This window comes from Synchiropus splendidus, chromosome 4 (genome assembly GCF_027744825.2).
Source record: "Synchiropus splendidus isolate RoL2022-P1 chromosome 4, RoL_Sspl_1.0, whole genome shotgun sequence".
NCBI lineage: Eukaryota > Metazoa > Chordata > Actinopteri > Syngnathiformes > Callionymidae > Synchiropus > Synchiropus splendidus.
Genome location: NC_071337.1, coordinates 14,242,927 through 14,256,283, shown reverse-complemented (window position 1 = coordinate 14,256,283; position 13,357 = coordinate 14,242,927). Strand labels below are relative to the sequence as shown.

Genomic DNA, 13,357 nt, shown 5'->3' with positions numbered 1-13,357 from the left:
GAAAAGCTCATGAAAACAGAAAAACCCGACTTTGGGAACCACACATGAGTATGATAATAGATAAGTAAATCCGTCTGACTAACAACCTTTTTCTTTGAGGACGTTTCTGGATTTGCACAAATGTTTTGTGTATATGCGAGTGAGGATTGTGTTACATGTATTTTTTTTAAGTTTGCCTTATAGTATTATTTTTTTATTATTATTTTTGTTAATGCTGTTTCTTGGTGTGTGCGTGTTGTATGTTTAAAAAAGGAAAAATAACAATTCACATATTTTTTGCAAAACATTATGTAAATGACAAACAAGAAATGTTTGTCTACCTCTTGATGACAGTATTTTCTAGGGGTCAATTGTTCGACCCCTAGAAGATTGTTTAACGAATTTCAGCCCAACTAAACCTGGTTGAGTAAGAAATACACAATCCACACCAACAATAACCTCAAACAATTTTTATTACAAAGACAAATAAATGTATAATATCGATCAGGAGTGGTAAATGCCCCGTTACAAACGTACATACCAGCAGTCATACTTCGCTCAACTCAAAACTAGTTGCACATTCTGAAAGGCTGTGGTCAATACTGTAACGCAACAATGGTCATCAGGAAAGCCGAACCAAGGGCTCTCTCTGCTGGTCACACATCTCACCACCGCAAGCATCCACATTGGCGTGTTTTGTATTTTCAATTGTACATGTGTTACAACATAATTCTCACTGACTTAATTATATGTCGAGTCTACATGCATGTCAACATAAACCACACACACAAAAAAACAAAGCTCTTCATCAAACACAGGAGAATAAGATATTTAAAATAAAAAAATAAAGGAGAATCAAAGTGAACACATGAGTAGTCAAAATGAGGAAGAGTTATAGGCACATGCGGGTGTGTTCGTTACTGTGTTTTGCAAAGGCTTTAATTTACGGTCATCTGCGCTCAAGCTTCAAACCCTCGGATCCGGTGTTTCTAAACAGCACTTCAGGTTCTTAGAAATGTAAATCATTATTTGGGTAAACATCACTGTCACTGGTTCCCACAGACAACTCACCAAAAATATAAAGGCAACACTTTTTTTTATTACTGTACAACATAGTGAAAAGACTCATCCACGTCCAGTAACTTTACCATGGGACCAGTAGGTTTCTACTGTGTGATTACAATTGAAATGAATCCAGATTAGCCCGTATTATATTATGGCTCACAGTGTGTTTGCCAAAAGCCCTTTCATCGTCATGTGATGTGGCTAGTTAAATCATTTTAAAACAACTTAAAGGTCAATTTGTATTGTATTTTCTCAAATGCCCTTAATGCTTCATATGATGTATACCGTTCATAATTATTCTTATATATTCATTAAAGCTAGTGATGCACTCAATCACAGTGAGATATTTTAAATAATCATTTCAATAAAACTGACTTTGAAATCACACCAATTGCACTTAATATAACTTCTCCTGAATCCCCTTGTCATTTACTAATTCAAATTTTTTAAATCCAGAATTTAAGTGTTTAATCTGTAATTCACTTCTTCTTTCCCTCAACTGCTCAACTGCTGGGGGATTTTTGCCATGTTATCTTGCCAGAGTCTCCATCTCTTCCTAGTTATAGTTCATGAAAATGGCCGGAAAAAGAAAGGAATACTCGATGTCATTACAAGATGTCAGATACAACAGCTCTACTCCACGTCTCTGTCTGTCCATTTGTTTTTATGTTATCACTATATGGCAAGAAGTGTTGTCATCTTGATGTGGTGCTGCCTCTTGTAAGAACAGAGGATGAGAATAAGTGTGCAGTTTACCTATCTGAATAAAAGCGTTGCATTTACATTCTTCCTGACGATCGTACCTCATTCATAACTTGACACCATTCACAAGAGTTTTAGTTGCACAAAGAATAGAAGCAAATTCTTCATAAAGCAACCGTCTGATGTGCAGATTGTGATTATCATGTGCATGTGGTACGGCCGGATGTAGTATTGTCAGTATTGGCTCGAACACAGTGATACATTCCCTGACCAGCACCGTAAGCATGACAAAAAGCACGGTGGAGAGTGAGGTCCACTCTTTGCTTCACACATGCAATGGCACAACATTTATGCAGCATCCTCGAATCTTTGGGTGGAGACACTTGCAGGGCTGTCAATAACTGAGATCCTGTCTGCTCAACAGAGAAGACATGGAACCACCATGATCTGATCCGCTCAACTCTCGATCCAACACTCTCTGAAGTCTCCTCATCTTTTGTCACACGGAGTTCCATGTTCATCATCTCCACTAGCGCTTATAGTGACTGAGACTGCTTCTTTAGGCAGAGTACTGACCTCTTTTGAAGCCCTTCTTTTGGTTTCCAGAGTGGATTGCTGTGAAAGAAGTCAAACATTAAAACAGGAGGGGATGAAGACAAATCTACTGAGTGAGCAACGGTATTCAGTCCAACTGAACTCTTGACAAGTCATCGTCAAGAATCCAAATGCTGTAGAAATGGCTGATGAATCAGTCCCTTTTGTAGGCCTTGAAGGCCTCATAAATACAGACCAAGGGCCATATTTGGCCCACAGGCCGCACTTTGTTGATACATTATACCATCAACTGGTATCTATCTATGGATGTCGTTGAGGTAACTCTCTGTGATGGTTCAACTTCAACCATGCATGTATCCATTCCTGCAGAGTCACTGGTGACCCAATCCAATAAATCCTACGCTAGATAAGACATGGTGGGCTCGGTTTTAAGTCCATCTCTGGCCACACACAAAAAGAAAGTTGGGATCCTCCCACCACCTGATTTTCTTTCTATTAAAACAGAACAGTAGAAAGTAGCATTCAGACAGGTGATATAGTGCTGTGAGAGTTTGGGTCTTAAAAACAGACAATCTTGAGCTCAGGATATGTAAATCACCTAAGGACCATGCATAAATCTCTGCTTCACTAGTGATAATATCTACTTCTGCAAGACATATTTACATCACTCAGGGATCGTCGGGGTCTCCTCTGGTGGTTGGAGCCGCTGCTGTTGGTGGTCAAGGCCTGTTTCCCACACTGTGTCCCCGTGTTCACCATCCTCTTCTCCCTCAGACTGGCATCCAGAGCTTTACCTTCAGAAAGAAAGGCCTCACTCAGCAACACATCCAGACACAGTCGATGTTTGAGGGTGCAGTGACGCGTGAAGTCCCTGTAGTGTGACGCTGCTTGTCAGAATCCCTGACAATGACAGCAGACCGAACGGATCTTACTGTTTGCTACCGACAAAGGTGTCTCCACGTCGGTGTTGGTGAGCCACGTCGACTCGGTCTCCCTGGTCCAGCTTTCATGGTAGCGAGGCTCGATGATCGCGTCCGCCCGACTCCCCCCACAACCCATCGGGAAGATCGTCCACGGCGATGCGGACGCGGGGTGGGTCTCACATCCTCCCCTCGGGGCTCTCTAGCGCGCCTCCATCCCCGTCATCGTGATCCGCTGCCTGTGCTGGTTCTGGTGCTGATGGTGATGATGCTCTTCACAAACACAAGCCGAGCAGCGTGAGCGCACGGAGGAGCAGCGACGTCACGAGCAGAGCTCGAGAACTCTCATTGGCTGCATCACCGTTCAGCCGCCTCACATGCAGCTCGCCGATGAAAATCGCACACAGGACCTGGGTGGTTGTAGTAGTAGTGGAACAAGTGCAACACAGGTGGGATTCAACTTGACAAAAATTAAAATGAATAAAGTGACTGATGACACCAACAGAAGCAACAGCGGTTTCTTGGAATATGCATGAATATTTGCAAATACATAAATGAATGACAGTTGTGAAGTTGAGAAGTTTAAAAGATGTTTCTTTTTAAATAAGGGACTGTACGAGTGGTGGAGTCTGATGCCAGACCCCATGCAGAACCATGATAAAGATCAATATTATTTTTCTCTAGAAAAAAAAAAAAACAATTGACATAAGAACTGTGTTCTCACCAACTGAATTTAGACTACTCTTCAGAAGGGATACTCCAATGGGTGTGGAAGATAATTTAAGATGCTCTCATGCACTGTACTTCTTGGGTGTCCTAGCGACGGAATGTGAAGATATTAAACAAAAACTTCCTGATTACTAATATTTACTGACTAGTGCAGAAACCAACATATAAATATTTGTCAGTCCCCATTTGTAAAAGTATCAGTTTACCATGATGCACACTTCAACTCTGGCTACAGTGGAGGCAGTTTATGATGCAAGTTACTCATAAAATAAAAGAAGATATTCTTTCACATAAATCATTTATTTTTATAACATTTATCTTAAATATGTTTCAATTTCCAGTAATAGTTACAGTACAGTAATCACATACACTTGTCTCCAACAGCTTGATATACACAATAATGGGAGTACCATCAGCAAACATTGCTTGTAAAGACTTAAAATCAGGTTCACAGGATTACAAGTAGGGCTGAGGGTCGACATCTATTCTTAACACGCATTTTTACATGAGGCTAAAAACACTTTACTTTCAAAAACAAACCAAAACATATCCACTGATGCATGATGCTTTAAATAAATACTTCACTATATATATTCTCGGAGGTGCTGGAAATATGCAGCAGTTTGTGTTGCATTGCCAAGATGTGCAAATAAACCCAAGAATCTGTGCTTGGATGGATCCAGTGGTTTTACTGTTTCTGAGCAGACACTAGCCTGTTCCTTCTCCTGTAGCATCCAGTGTTAACCCAGGAATGTGGAAGTTGATTAAGAATAGACAAGACATACAGAAATCTAAATTAAAGCTTAGGAATGGGGCACATCAGATGACGGCACACACAGCAGGGAGTCATGGGAGCAACGTTTCTAGACTTTGAAGTCCAGCAGGTTGCATTCGATCTTGTAGTAAACATAGGGGTAGTACTCCTGCTGGCTCAGGTTCAGACCTGGGATGTCCATGGAGGCCTGCAGAGACAGGTGGAGGGCACGTTAAGTAAATCGGACATTGGACACCTTGCTTCTGGTGGGATCTGGACATACATCAATAATGGCTGCACTGCTGTCCAGGTGCTTGTACAGGTCATACAGCACCTCCCTGAGCTTCTTCATGTTCTTCTTGTTGGGCTGCAGCAGCATGGCCTGGAAGTTCACCGGCAGCCCATATCTAAGACACAAAAACACAATTGTCAAGATGAAGCTTGTTGAGGGGGGTCAAAAAAGATTTAAAATGAAGGGATGCTGCTCACCTCAACACTGACTCCACAAACACACGCAGAGCTTTGATGTGGATCCATGCGATGAAAGCCTCACTGAAGTTCACTTTCAGCCATCGTACCAGAGGACCCTGGAGGAGTTCAGATGACATCGTTCAGCTAACTAGAATCTCTTATTATTACCCATCTTATTATACAAGTAAAAGCAATTTACTTTTCATTTACTTTTTTAAATTGTCATTTTTAAATTCATTGTTTAAAATGTATTCATCAAACCCCCAATATGATGGGGGACAAAAACAAAACTACATGTCATGAATAGCAAATTTGAATTCCAATTACATTGGAGATGCATTTGGTTAATCATGCATTGGCTTTGTTTTTATTTTTGCATTTAAAACAAACTAAGGCTTTAGCATAAAACGCATATGATATAAAGTTCAGTGTGGTATGAGAGTAGAAGTGTGCACCTCACCTCTACAAGAATATGCTGAATGTAAACACTTAACTAAAGAAGCTCTCTTTAATTGCTGCCAATTGAGATTGTTGGGGCCCAAAAACTTGTGTTGTGCTGTGCTGTGATAGGAAACCAGAGTGTCCAGAGGAAAGCGTCAGTGCTGCTTCATTTAAGCAGCATATTTAAAGTCTAAGAAAAAGAGTGTGAACTATGTGCCACTTGCACAATGCTCCTAATATAAAACTTACAAACTGCTTCTTCTTGTCAGTGGACAGACGTGTCATCTCCTCTTTGTCTGCCTTCATCTCCTCCTCGTTGTACTGGAAGTCCCGCACAGTGAATCTGCATCAACACGGCAGGCGATAAGGCACAGTAGTCTGGCACAAGCTCTATTTCAAGTGTACTTTTGAAAACAGAGCACATTAACAAACAAATGCTCCAACTGTGACCTCTGTTTCATTTTAATAGCGAAGGTCATCAAGTGCAGACAGAATTACACCTCAAATAGAATCCGTTTAGTAGCTCGTGACAAGCTCCACAGTGTGTGTGTGTTCCACACAAGAGCCCTCGTGAATTAATGAAGCCATGATCTTAATCTGCACCTCCCACTGGGAGATCTGTCTCAGAATTATTTAGACTACGGAGGAAAGCTTCTTCTCATGCAATGGTGTATTCTCTACCGTAAATAAATGTGAATCACATACTTGTTTTCTCTGGCCTTATGCTTGAAGTCGTCCAAAGCCTTTCGGAACAGGGTGACACTGAACAGACCGCTGTCGTTGTCCTCAAATAAGAGCCTGGAGGTGAGAACAGAGGCGCAAATATAATCAGTGACTCAGATCTACAGCTTGTGCTGGCAAGCCACGGCTGTAGAATGCAGCTAAAATCATAAAATGCACTGGAAAAAATATCTGGTTTACTTTAGAACAACAAACATCAAAAACTGCTCTGTTTTCATAGAGTTCAACTCTGTTTAAGCAGTCAATGACAGTGGATGTGAAACTGGCAGCGGCCAATGTGAGATTATTGAATGCTTACTTGGTGGAACGTGGCACCACCATCTCAGCAAGAGTCTCGTAAGTCTTCTGCCAGTCAGCGTAGCTGGTCCTGGAGAGAGGGAGCGGAGTAATGAGGCCGTTCCTCTTCAATGTATCACAAGAACAGTTGCAGAAGGAGCGGAAAAATGTTTTCACGGATACAGTTTGTCACTGGCGCAGGCTTACTTCGGAACCACGACCAGCATGGTAAGCAGGTACTCAGAGTCCAGAACAAAGTCCTCCTTCTTCACAATGTCAGCCAGACTCCTGGTCAACAAGCTCCCACTGAGACAGACACAAACACACAGTCATGATGCTCGCATTTTCCACAGGAGAGAGAGAGAGAGCACCCTGGTGGCGCAGTAAGGCATTGCAACCAAAACTGCACATTGAACAGAACATTTCACTGACAACATTTTGTTGTCAGTGCACACACCAGGTGCACAAAATTCACTACAATAAGCCCTATCCTGCTTATTTCATGAGCTTTTAAAATGACACTGGACCCCTGTGACCAGGAAATCCTTTCTTAAAAGAGTATATACACGGAATATATATTGTACAGTATTTAAGGCCTTTTCAACATGGCAATCGCCAACAGCCATTCTTATCAGATAAACTGGCTGCATCTCCAAAAGATCACTTAAGGAATTCACATCATCGTTCACTCCATCTCGAAAGCCATCTGTCATCATCAACTAAATCCATTATCTTTGAAATTGAGGTTGCGGTCCATCAGTGACAGTGACATGAATGTAGTAGTGATGCTTTTCAGTTGAGCTGTTAACATGCACAGTTGAAATCTCTCGACCGCGACAATGAAAACTGTTGGCATGTTACATTTTATTAACAAGATTACATCATATTTACAAAAAAGAATATGACATTCAGACAAATTATTACTGTCTTTAACTTTACAATGAGAGAATCTGGGGCCACTTGACTCATTGTTCACTAGGACTACTGTATTAATAAGTAACACATATGTGATGTTCAGAACGCGTCAGATTGGGGTAAGTGACTGCGAAGCTTACATGCCCACTGTGGGACAAATAAGAGATAATCTAATCTAATCTTGTCATTCAATTCGCTTGTCATTCAATTTCCCATTGTACTGCAAATCAACAGGAGCATGAACTGAAACTGTTTCTCCTGTCTTTGACAGTGCTAACAGAAGAAAGACTATGTTGAAGGGAATAAATCAGTGTGCCGAGAGTTTACACATGGTTCCAGAAATCACTAGGGGAAAATATCAAATCACGATTCCTGACATCAATCACTGGCGTCTCTGATGTGCTGACCTATATTTGAAAGGAACTATTCCATTACTCATAACACTGTGTATGTGAACATGGAGTATTAACATTACCAAGAATAGCAAGCTCCATCTGACTAAGAGCTGAGAACAAGACACTGAAAGAAGATAATATTCTCTGAACTCAGGAAAATCTTGTTAAGCTTTCTTTTGCTTAGAAATGAGGGCACAACTTTCTAGCACACATCTTCTTTTGAACTAAAAATTCAGGAAGAACCTGAAATTAAATGATTTCTCTTGATTTGGTGGGGTAGACAGATGGTAATGATTGAATGTAAATACTTAACAAGCAGACCATTTTCACGTTCATTCTGCTAACTTCAGCCAATACATTATGATGTAAAAAAAACAAAGATATACATTGTCAGCATTTTGCCAAAATAACCAAGTTCTCAGAAAATGCTAATCACTGGATACACGGAATGTGAATATATTTTGGTGGTATTCCGGATAACATCCTGTACTACTATAAATGACATTGGCAACATTTCACCTACTAATACAGATATTTTACTATAGAGCTAAAACAATGCAGAACAATATTGGGAGTAAATTCCAAAATGACTGGAAATGACCTGCTTGGCAGAGGTTCGTGCTCTACGTCTAGCTTTAATGTTTTTTTTTGTTTTGTTTTTTATAACAGCAGGGTACTCACGCATTCTTCCTCTCCAGATTCTGCAGGTTTCCCTTCAGGTTGTTGTAGGCAGAAGCTCGGGCCTTCAGGTCATTATCTATCTGAGAGGCTTGCTGTAAAGAACATATCAGCACCAGTATTACAATAGGGTGCAACAGGGAATCATTGAACCATAACTTGGTCAGATGTGGTATTTGGCTTCTGGAAAGACAATCTAATGTTTTTTACATACACCCAAAACAGGCTAAATTTTCACAGAACCAAGAATTTAAATTAGGGTCGTGTGATATGACAACGTTAGATCATGAATGATTAGAACATGTTGACAATACGCCAGGAGATTGTATAAATCGTCTCAGTCACATTTTATGCACTGTAGTTCTATGTTGTTATGCGCCGCCAACAACAAACACTACACACTCATCACAAGAGCACATCGTCCTGGAGGGAACAAGCCAAAACAGAGCTTTGAGTTGTTTTTAAACCTGATATGTGTCCAACTAGATCACAAGATGCCAAAGACTATCTGCAATACGGAGCTAACAGCTAACGACTAATGGGAACGTTGCACTTGAAATCTTGAAACATTAAAACTTGTGGAGCATCTAAGTTTATCCTTTTCAAAAAGTCTATTTGGTGTTTCTGTGCACTAGAATCCTGTTGAAATGACTTTGTGGCTGAAAGCATACAGTCATGTTTGCACTGATATTTTATTAAGTGGCATTTTTATTGAAAGCCATAACAGGTTTTGAGCCAGGATGTTCTGAAACCGACCTGAGATTAAAAAAAAAGTGATAGAGAAACATTGATGAAGGGGGGAAGGTAATGACATTTACCGAGAAGATGATAATAAAGACACTAGTTTTTAATCATGAGAAGTCTCTTCTTATATCTGGCCAGGTGCGCAACTTGAGTTCCACGAGCAACAGACTTCAAACCTTTGAGGTTTCTTTCGGGATATTTCTGTGACTAACACGCTGAAAAGCGCTGTTCATGTCCTCCACCATGATGCGTTTTGTTTTATCAGTTTGTTTTCAATGTTTCCACCTCGTGTAAAGCCACTCCGTTTGATCACATGAGATTTCATCACGCACGGTGGCTCTCATTTGAACCACCATGCTTGTTAACATGTAGCGGAAACCCTGCATCTTTTGAGTTGCCAGAATGCTCTTTATCTCAGTGTTGTTGTTTTCTTGTTACATTTACATTCTTTACACCCATTGGCTGAAATGGGTTGCTTGTCCTCCCAGGACAAGAAATATGGATGTATATTTTGGCCTTAGCGCACAGCCCTAAAATAAAGAGGTTTCATTTTAAACTACTTTAATCATAGATTTGAAGAAAACAAAATCCAGGGCAGATGTTCCAATAAAACTAGTAAAAACTGGTAGTAGCTTTTAAAATGATTCGGAAAATACCTTGGAGATGATCTCAGAGATGTTCTTAAGCGATTGTTTGATGGGGTACTTGGCCATGTCCCACTGAAATCTGGAGATATACGTCACCAGGTCCACTGTGAAGATAAACTGAACTCATCAGTATGAAATCAATGTATTTGTGTACATGAACGACTGTGAGGCTGGACAAACTTTGACCCCTCGTCAATGGCAACAGTGCATGTGTGTCAGTGGGACAATGTTTAAAGTCATCACCTCCATTGGCCAGCAAGTTCTCTTGGACTTTGTCTCGGCTGTCCTCCAGAACATCAGCCATGTACTGAGCCACCTTTTTCACCACACTGCAGTACAAGGCAAAATTGCAGAACAGAATAAATTGCCTGGCCATTTTACCGGGAAAAAAAAGATCACGCTCACCTTTCAACGAATGTATCAAGCTTAGCCAGTTCATCGGACAGTCCCACTAACACATCTAGTGTTCCAACCTATGGAGAGTCAAATAAATATGAATGACATCTACTAGTCAATAAGAACAGTGTGGTGTTGAAAGTTGTTGCTGGACCTTTAAATCTGGGATATTGAACTTGTTGTTGGTTGAAAGGTTGTTGGTGCGAGTGGTGGCCACCATCAGCTTGTCCCATGTCTGCTGGCACGTTTTCTCCCCAGGAGCAGAGATCAACCAGAATTCTGTCATGGCTGCGTATCAAGTTTGTATCAGAGTCGCTGCTGAAAAGTCACAAATGAATGAGCAATTCATCAAAAGTGAACATTGTTTTCATTATACACATATGATTAAAGATTATTTGGAACCACGTTAAACATGACGAGTAAAATAGTTGTTTATGGACAATAAATGGGCTCACGTTAATCTAGCTATATTGTATTATGATTTGCTCAAATATAGACAAAACTATTCGCAACCCGAACTGCTGTGATGTTTTTTTCTGGAAGGTATTAAGTGCTTGGAAAATACGCCGGCCGTTTTCAGACATGAAATGCTGTGGTGATAAACGTGTTCCTCTTTTTCAGATATTCTTCCTGATTGCTGGATGTGAGGAGTCAGACTCCACGTCGCATGTCATATGACCACATTTTCTCGGAAGGACCGTAATAATGCATACAAACATCGTTCAAATATTCAAAGAACTAGCGTTATGAGCCGCGTGAAAACAACTAAATGGAGCGCTACTTCAGTTCCGAGGTTCGAAAACGCAGCAATAACAATATGATCATGTGCAGAAACGAGATGCTAGCCATGTAGCCTGCTAGCTTTGCAGAATGTCACTGTCACGACACAAATAAGCGGTGAATTGCTGTACTTACCAATAAGTTGATAGTATTAGATATATGATCCACGCTTTGTTGCTCAAATAAAGAACCCCAGCTTAACATGCATAGCGCAGATAACGGTAGGTTTTCGACTCAGGGATCCGCAAAGATGAGCATCTCACTCAACATCAGCTGATCAGGTGACACACAGTGCGCATGCGCTTATCCGTTTTCTATAAACGCCATATGCCTGCTCGGCTGTCTCGTGCTTATGTCATATTGTTTTCAAATAAATCATTTATTTTTAATCATTTAGTAGGAGATTATACCTTCTATCATCGCTCATACTAATTATGAAGTCTTTAATTTTATTAATAATAATTCATTTCGCTCACTGCAGACCTCTACTGGCTGCATATTGCCATTACATCATCGCTTATCTTGTCACAGTGCCGGGTTGACTGGCGCTGATCCTTTATTATGGTGGAAATTGTTAAAAGTAGAAAAAGTAGAAAAAGGACAATCAGTCTGAGAGGACTGCATAAGAAATTAGAAAAATCAAAAGTATATATATATATATATATATATATATATATATATATATATATATATATATATATATATATATATATATATATATATATATATGGATGTGTTATATGATATATATAAATATAAATATAAATATACATATATATATATATAGATAGATAGATAGATAGATAGATAGATAGATAGATAGATATTTGCGCATCACAACACATCCAGTTGCACCATTGTGCTTTTGTCTGAAAAATTACTTTTTAATCCTCCGGGTTGTTCATTATTCCAAATTATACTTGGTAAATCTGTTTCCTTCCGAAAAACATTAGTTACATTTGGGTGAATCAATGGCAGTAAAATCTGATCTAATCCTGCCTCACACATTGCTGTCAAAAACAGGATGAGGAGTACATTTCGTAATTTGAGCTCTGCTGATTTATTGTTCAGACACCCGATAAAAGCGTCTTCATTCCCAGAATTCAATCTGCCGTGTCGTCCGATTGATTTGTCACACTTAAGTCATAATATTCATACACTTGAATAAAATATCAAGAGGCTGTTTAATACAGGGATAAAGGCTAAATTGTCTCGACTCATCCGATCCAATTTAATTTTGTTTGGATATGGGTCACAGTATTATGCATTAGGTTTGACTGTTATACTTCAATATACTTATATATTGACAATACAATATACTTATACTATCTGTACATACTAAGTATACTGTATGCATTATCATACAGTATACTTAGTATTTTTTCAACAACATCTCATTAAAACAAGTCAGCGGCCATTTAGCTTTCCAAACATATGCGTATTAACGTAAACAAAAGGACAGTGATGACAAAAGGAGGCTGCTGTTATACGTCCCCATGCGACATGATTTATGGATGGCTTTTCCCTAACATAGCTTATTGGCCTTTATTGTCATTCTAGAGATTACAAATGAAGGGTATAAGCAGAGGCTCCTGTGGCAGAATCATAAATCAACACTGGTGATTGTCACACTGGCTGACATTTGACCTTTATGTAAGACATAGAAGTGTCTCAAGCACGTAACCATAACCTTTTAGGACCCAGAATATCCCAGTACGGGGGGACAACCATTGGCAAATGACTGTGTCCTGTGATAACATTTATTTGGTCATTTGGTTTTTTATGGTCATACTCCTAAAAACATCTGTCCTTTGGCTTATCAAAAAAGTTGTGCCGACAGCATAACAGCATACAAAGTATTTCCAATCAATAAATGAAATCCCAGGGAATTAGCTATTTACTATCAACATCAGACCTGGGCACATTACATGAAATAAATTGGCTCTGTCACTTTACACAAATGTAATTTTTATTACATTATTAATAAATTATTATTATTATTAAATGAGATACAAACCACTGTACTGTTTTACTTTAAGTTTTATCAGGGATTTTTCAGCACAAATGACCAAAACTAACTCCAGTGCATCTTATCTGTTCATAAAAACGGGATGCTCATGTTATATGACTATATTTGTTTCCATAAAAATGTACTTTGGGTCAGGTACC

The 13,357-nt window shown here is 39.6% G+C and overlaps 2 protein-coding genes across 3 annotated transcripts; both read right to left on the bottom strand.

The window, feature by feature from the left end:
• Window positions 1-443: 443 nt before the first annotated feature.
• On the bottom strand, window positions 444-3,515 carry si:ch211-215i13.3 (brain and acute leukemia cytoplasmic protein). The gene is made up of 3 exons (XM_053863197.1): window positions 3,234-3,515; window positions 2,965-3,095; window positions 444-2,361 (listed from the first exon to the last, which is right to left on the bottom strand). The coding sequence occupies exons 1-3, from the start codon at window positions 3,358-3,360 to the stop codon at window positions 2,236-2,238; spliced, it is 384 nt and encodes a 127-aa protein (XP_053719172.1). The 5' UTR covers window positions 3,361-3,515; the 3' UTR covers window positions 444-2,235.
• Window positions 3,516-4,239: 724 nt separating this feature from the next.
• Window positions 4,240-11,472, bottom strand: atp6v1c1b (ATPase H+ transporting V1 subunit C1b). 2 transcript variants are annotated; one of them, XM_053862548.1, is made up of 13 exons: window positions 11,324-11,472; window positions 10,563-10,726; window positions 10,418-10,485; window positions 10,256-10,341; window positions 10,022-10,116; window positions 8,625-8,716; window positions 6,841-6,939; window positions 6,656-6,724; window positions 6,322-6,414; window positions 5,866-5,959; window positions 5,194-5,291; window positions 4,988-5,111; window positions 4,240-4,912 (listed from the first exon to the last, which is right to left on the bottom strand). In XM_053862548.1, the coding sequence occupies exons 2-13, from the start codon at window positions 10,692-10,694 to the stop codon at window positions 4,814-4,816; spliced, it is 1,149 nt and encodes a 382-aa protein (XP_053718523.1). In that variant the 5' UTR covers window positions 10,695-10,726; window positions 11,324-11,472; the 3' UTR covers window positions 4,240-4,813. The 2 variants fall into 2 exon arrangements, with proteins under 2 accessions (XP_053718523.1, XP_053718524.1); XM_053862549.1 differs by having other exon boundaries at window positions 10,563-10,723.
• Between the last annotated feature and the right edge of the window lie 1,885 nt (window positions 11,473-13,357).

What these genes read in the sequence shown, in the direction of transcription:
- si:ch211-215i13.3 (XM_053863197.1), bottom strand. Translation starts at nt 3,360, where the DNA reads ATGGGTTGTGGGGGGAGTCGGGCGGACGCGATCATCGAGCCTCGCTAC. An exon ending in ACCTTTGTCGGTAGCAAACA is followed by an intron (nt 3,096 to 3,233) that starts GTAAGATCCGTT and finishes TTCTTTCTGAAG; the next exon opens with GTAAAGCTCTGGATGCCAGT. An exon ending in CCCGACGATCCCTGAGTGAT is followed by an intron (nt 2,362 to 2,964) that starts GTAAATATGTCT and finishes CTTCTTTCACAG; the next exon opens with CAATCCACTCTGGAAACCAA.
- atp6v1c1b (XM_053862548.1), bottom strand. Translation starts at nt 10,694, where the DNA reads ATGACAGAATTCTGGTTGATCTCTGCTCCTGGGGAGAAAACGTGCCAG. An exon ending in TCAATATCCCAGATTTAAAG is followed by an intron (nt 10,486 to 10,562) that starts GTCCAGCAACAA and finishes GACTCTCCATAG; the next exon opens with GTTGGAACACTAGATGTGTT. An exon ending in GCAGTGCAGCCATTATTGAT is followed by an intron (nt 4,913 to 4,987) that starts GTATGTCCAGAT and finishes CTGTCTCTGCAG; the next exon opens with GCCTCCATGGACATCCCAGG.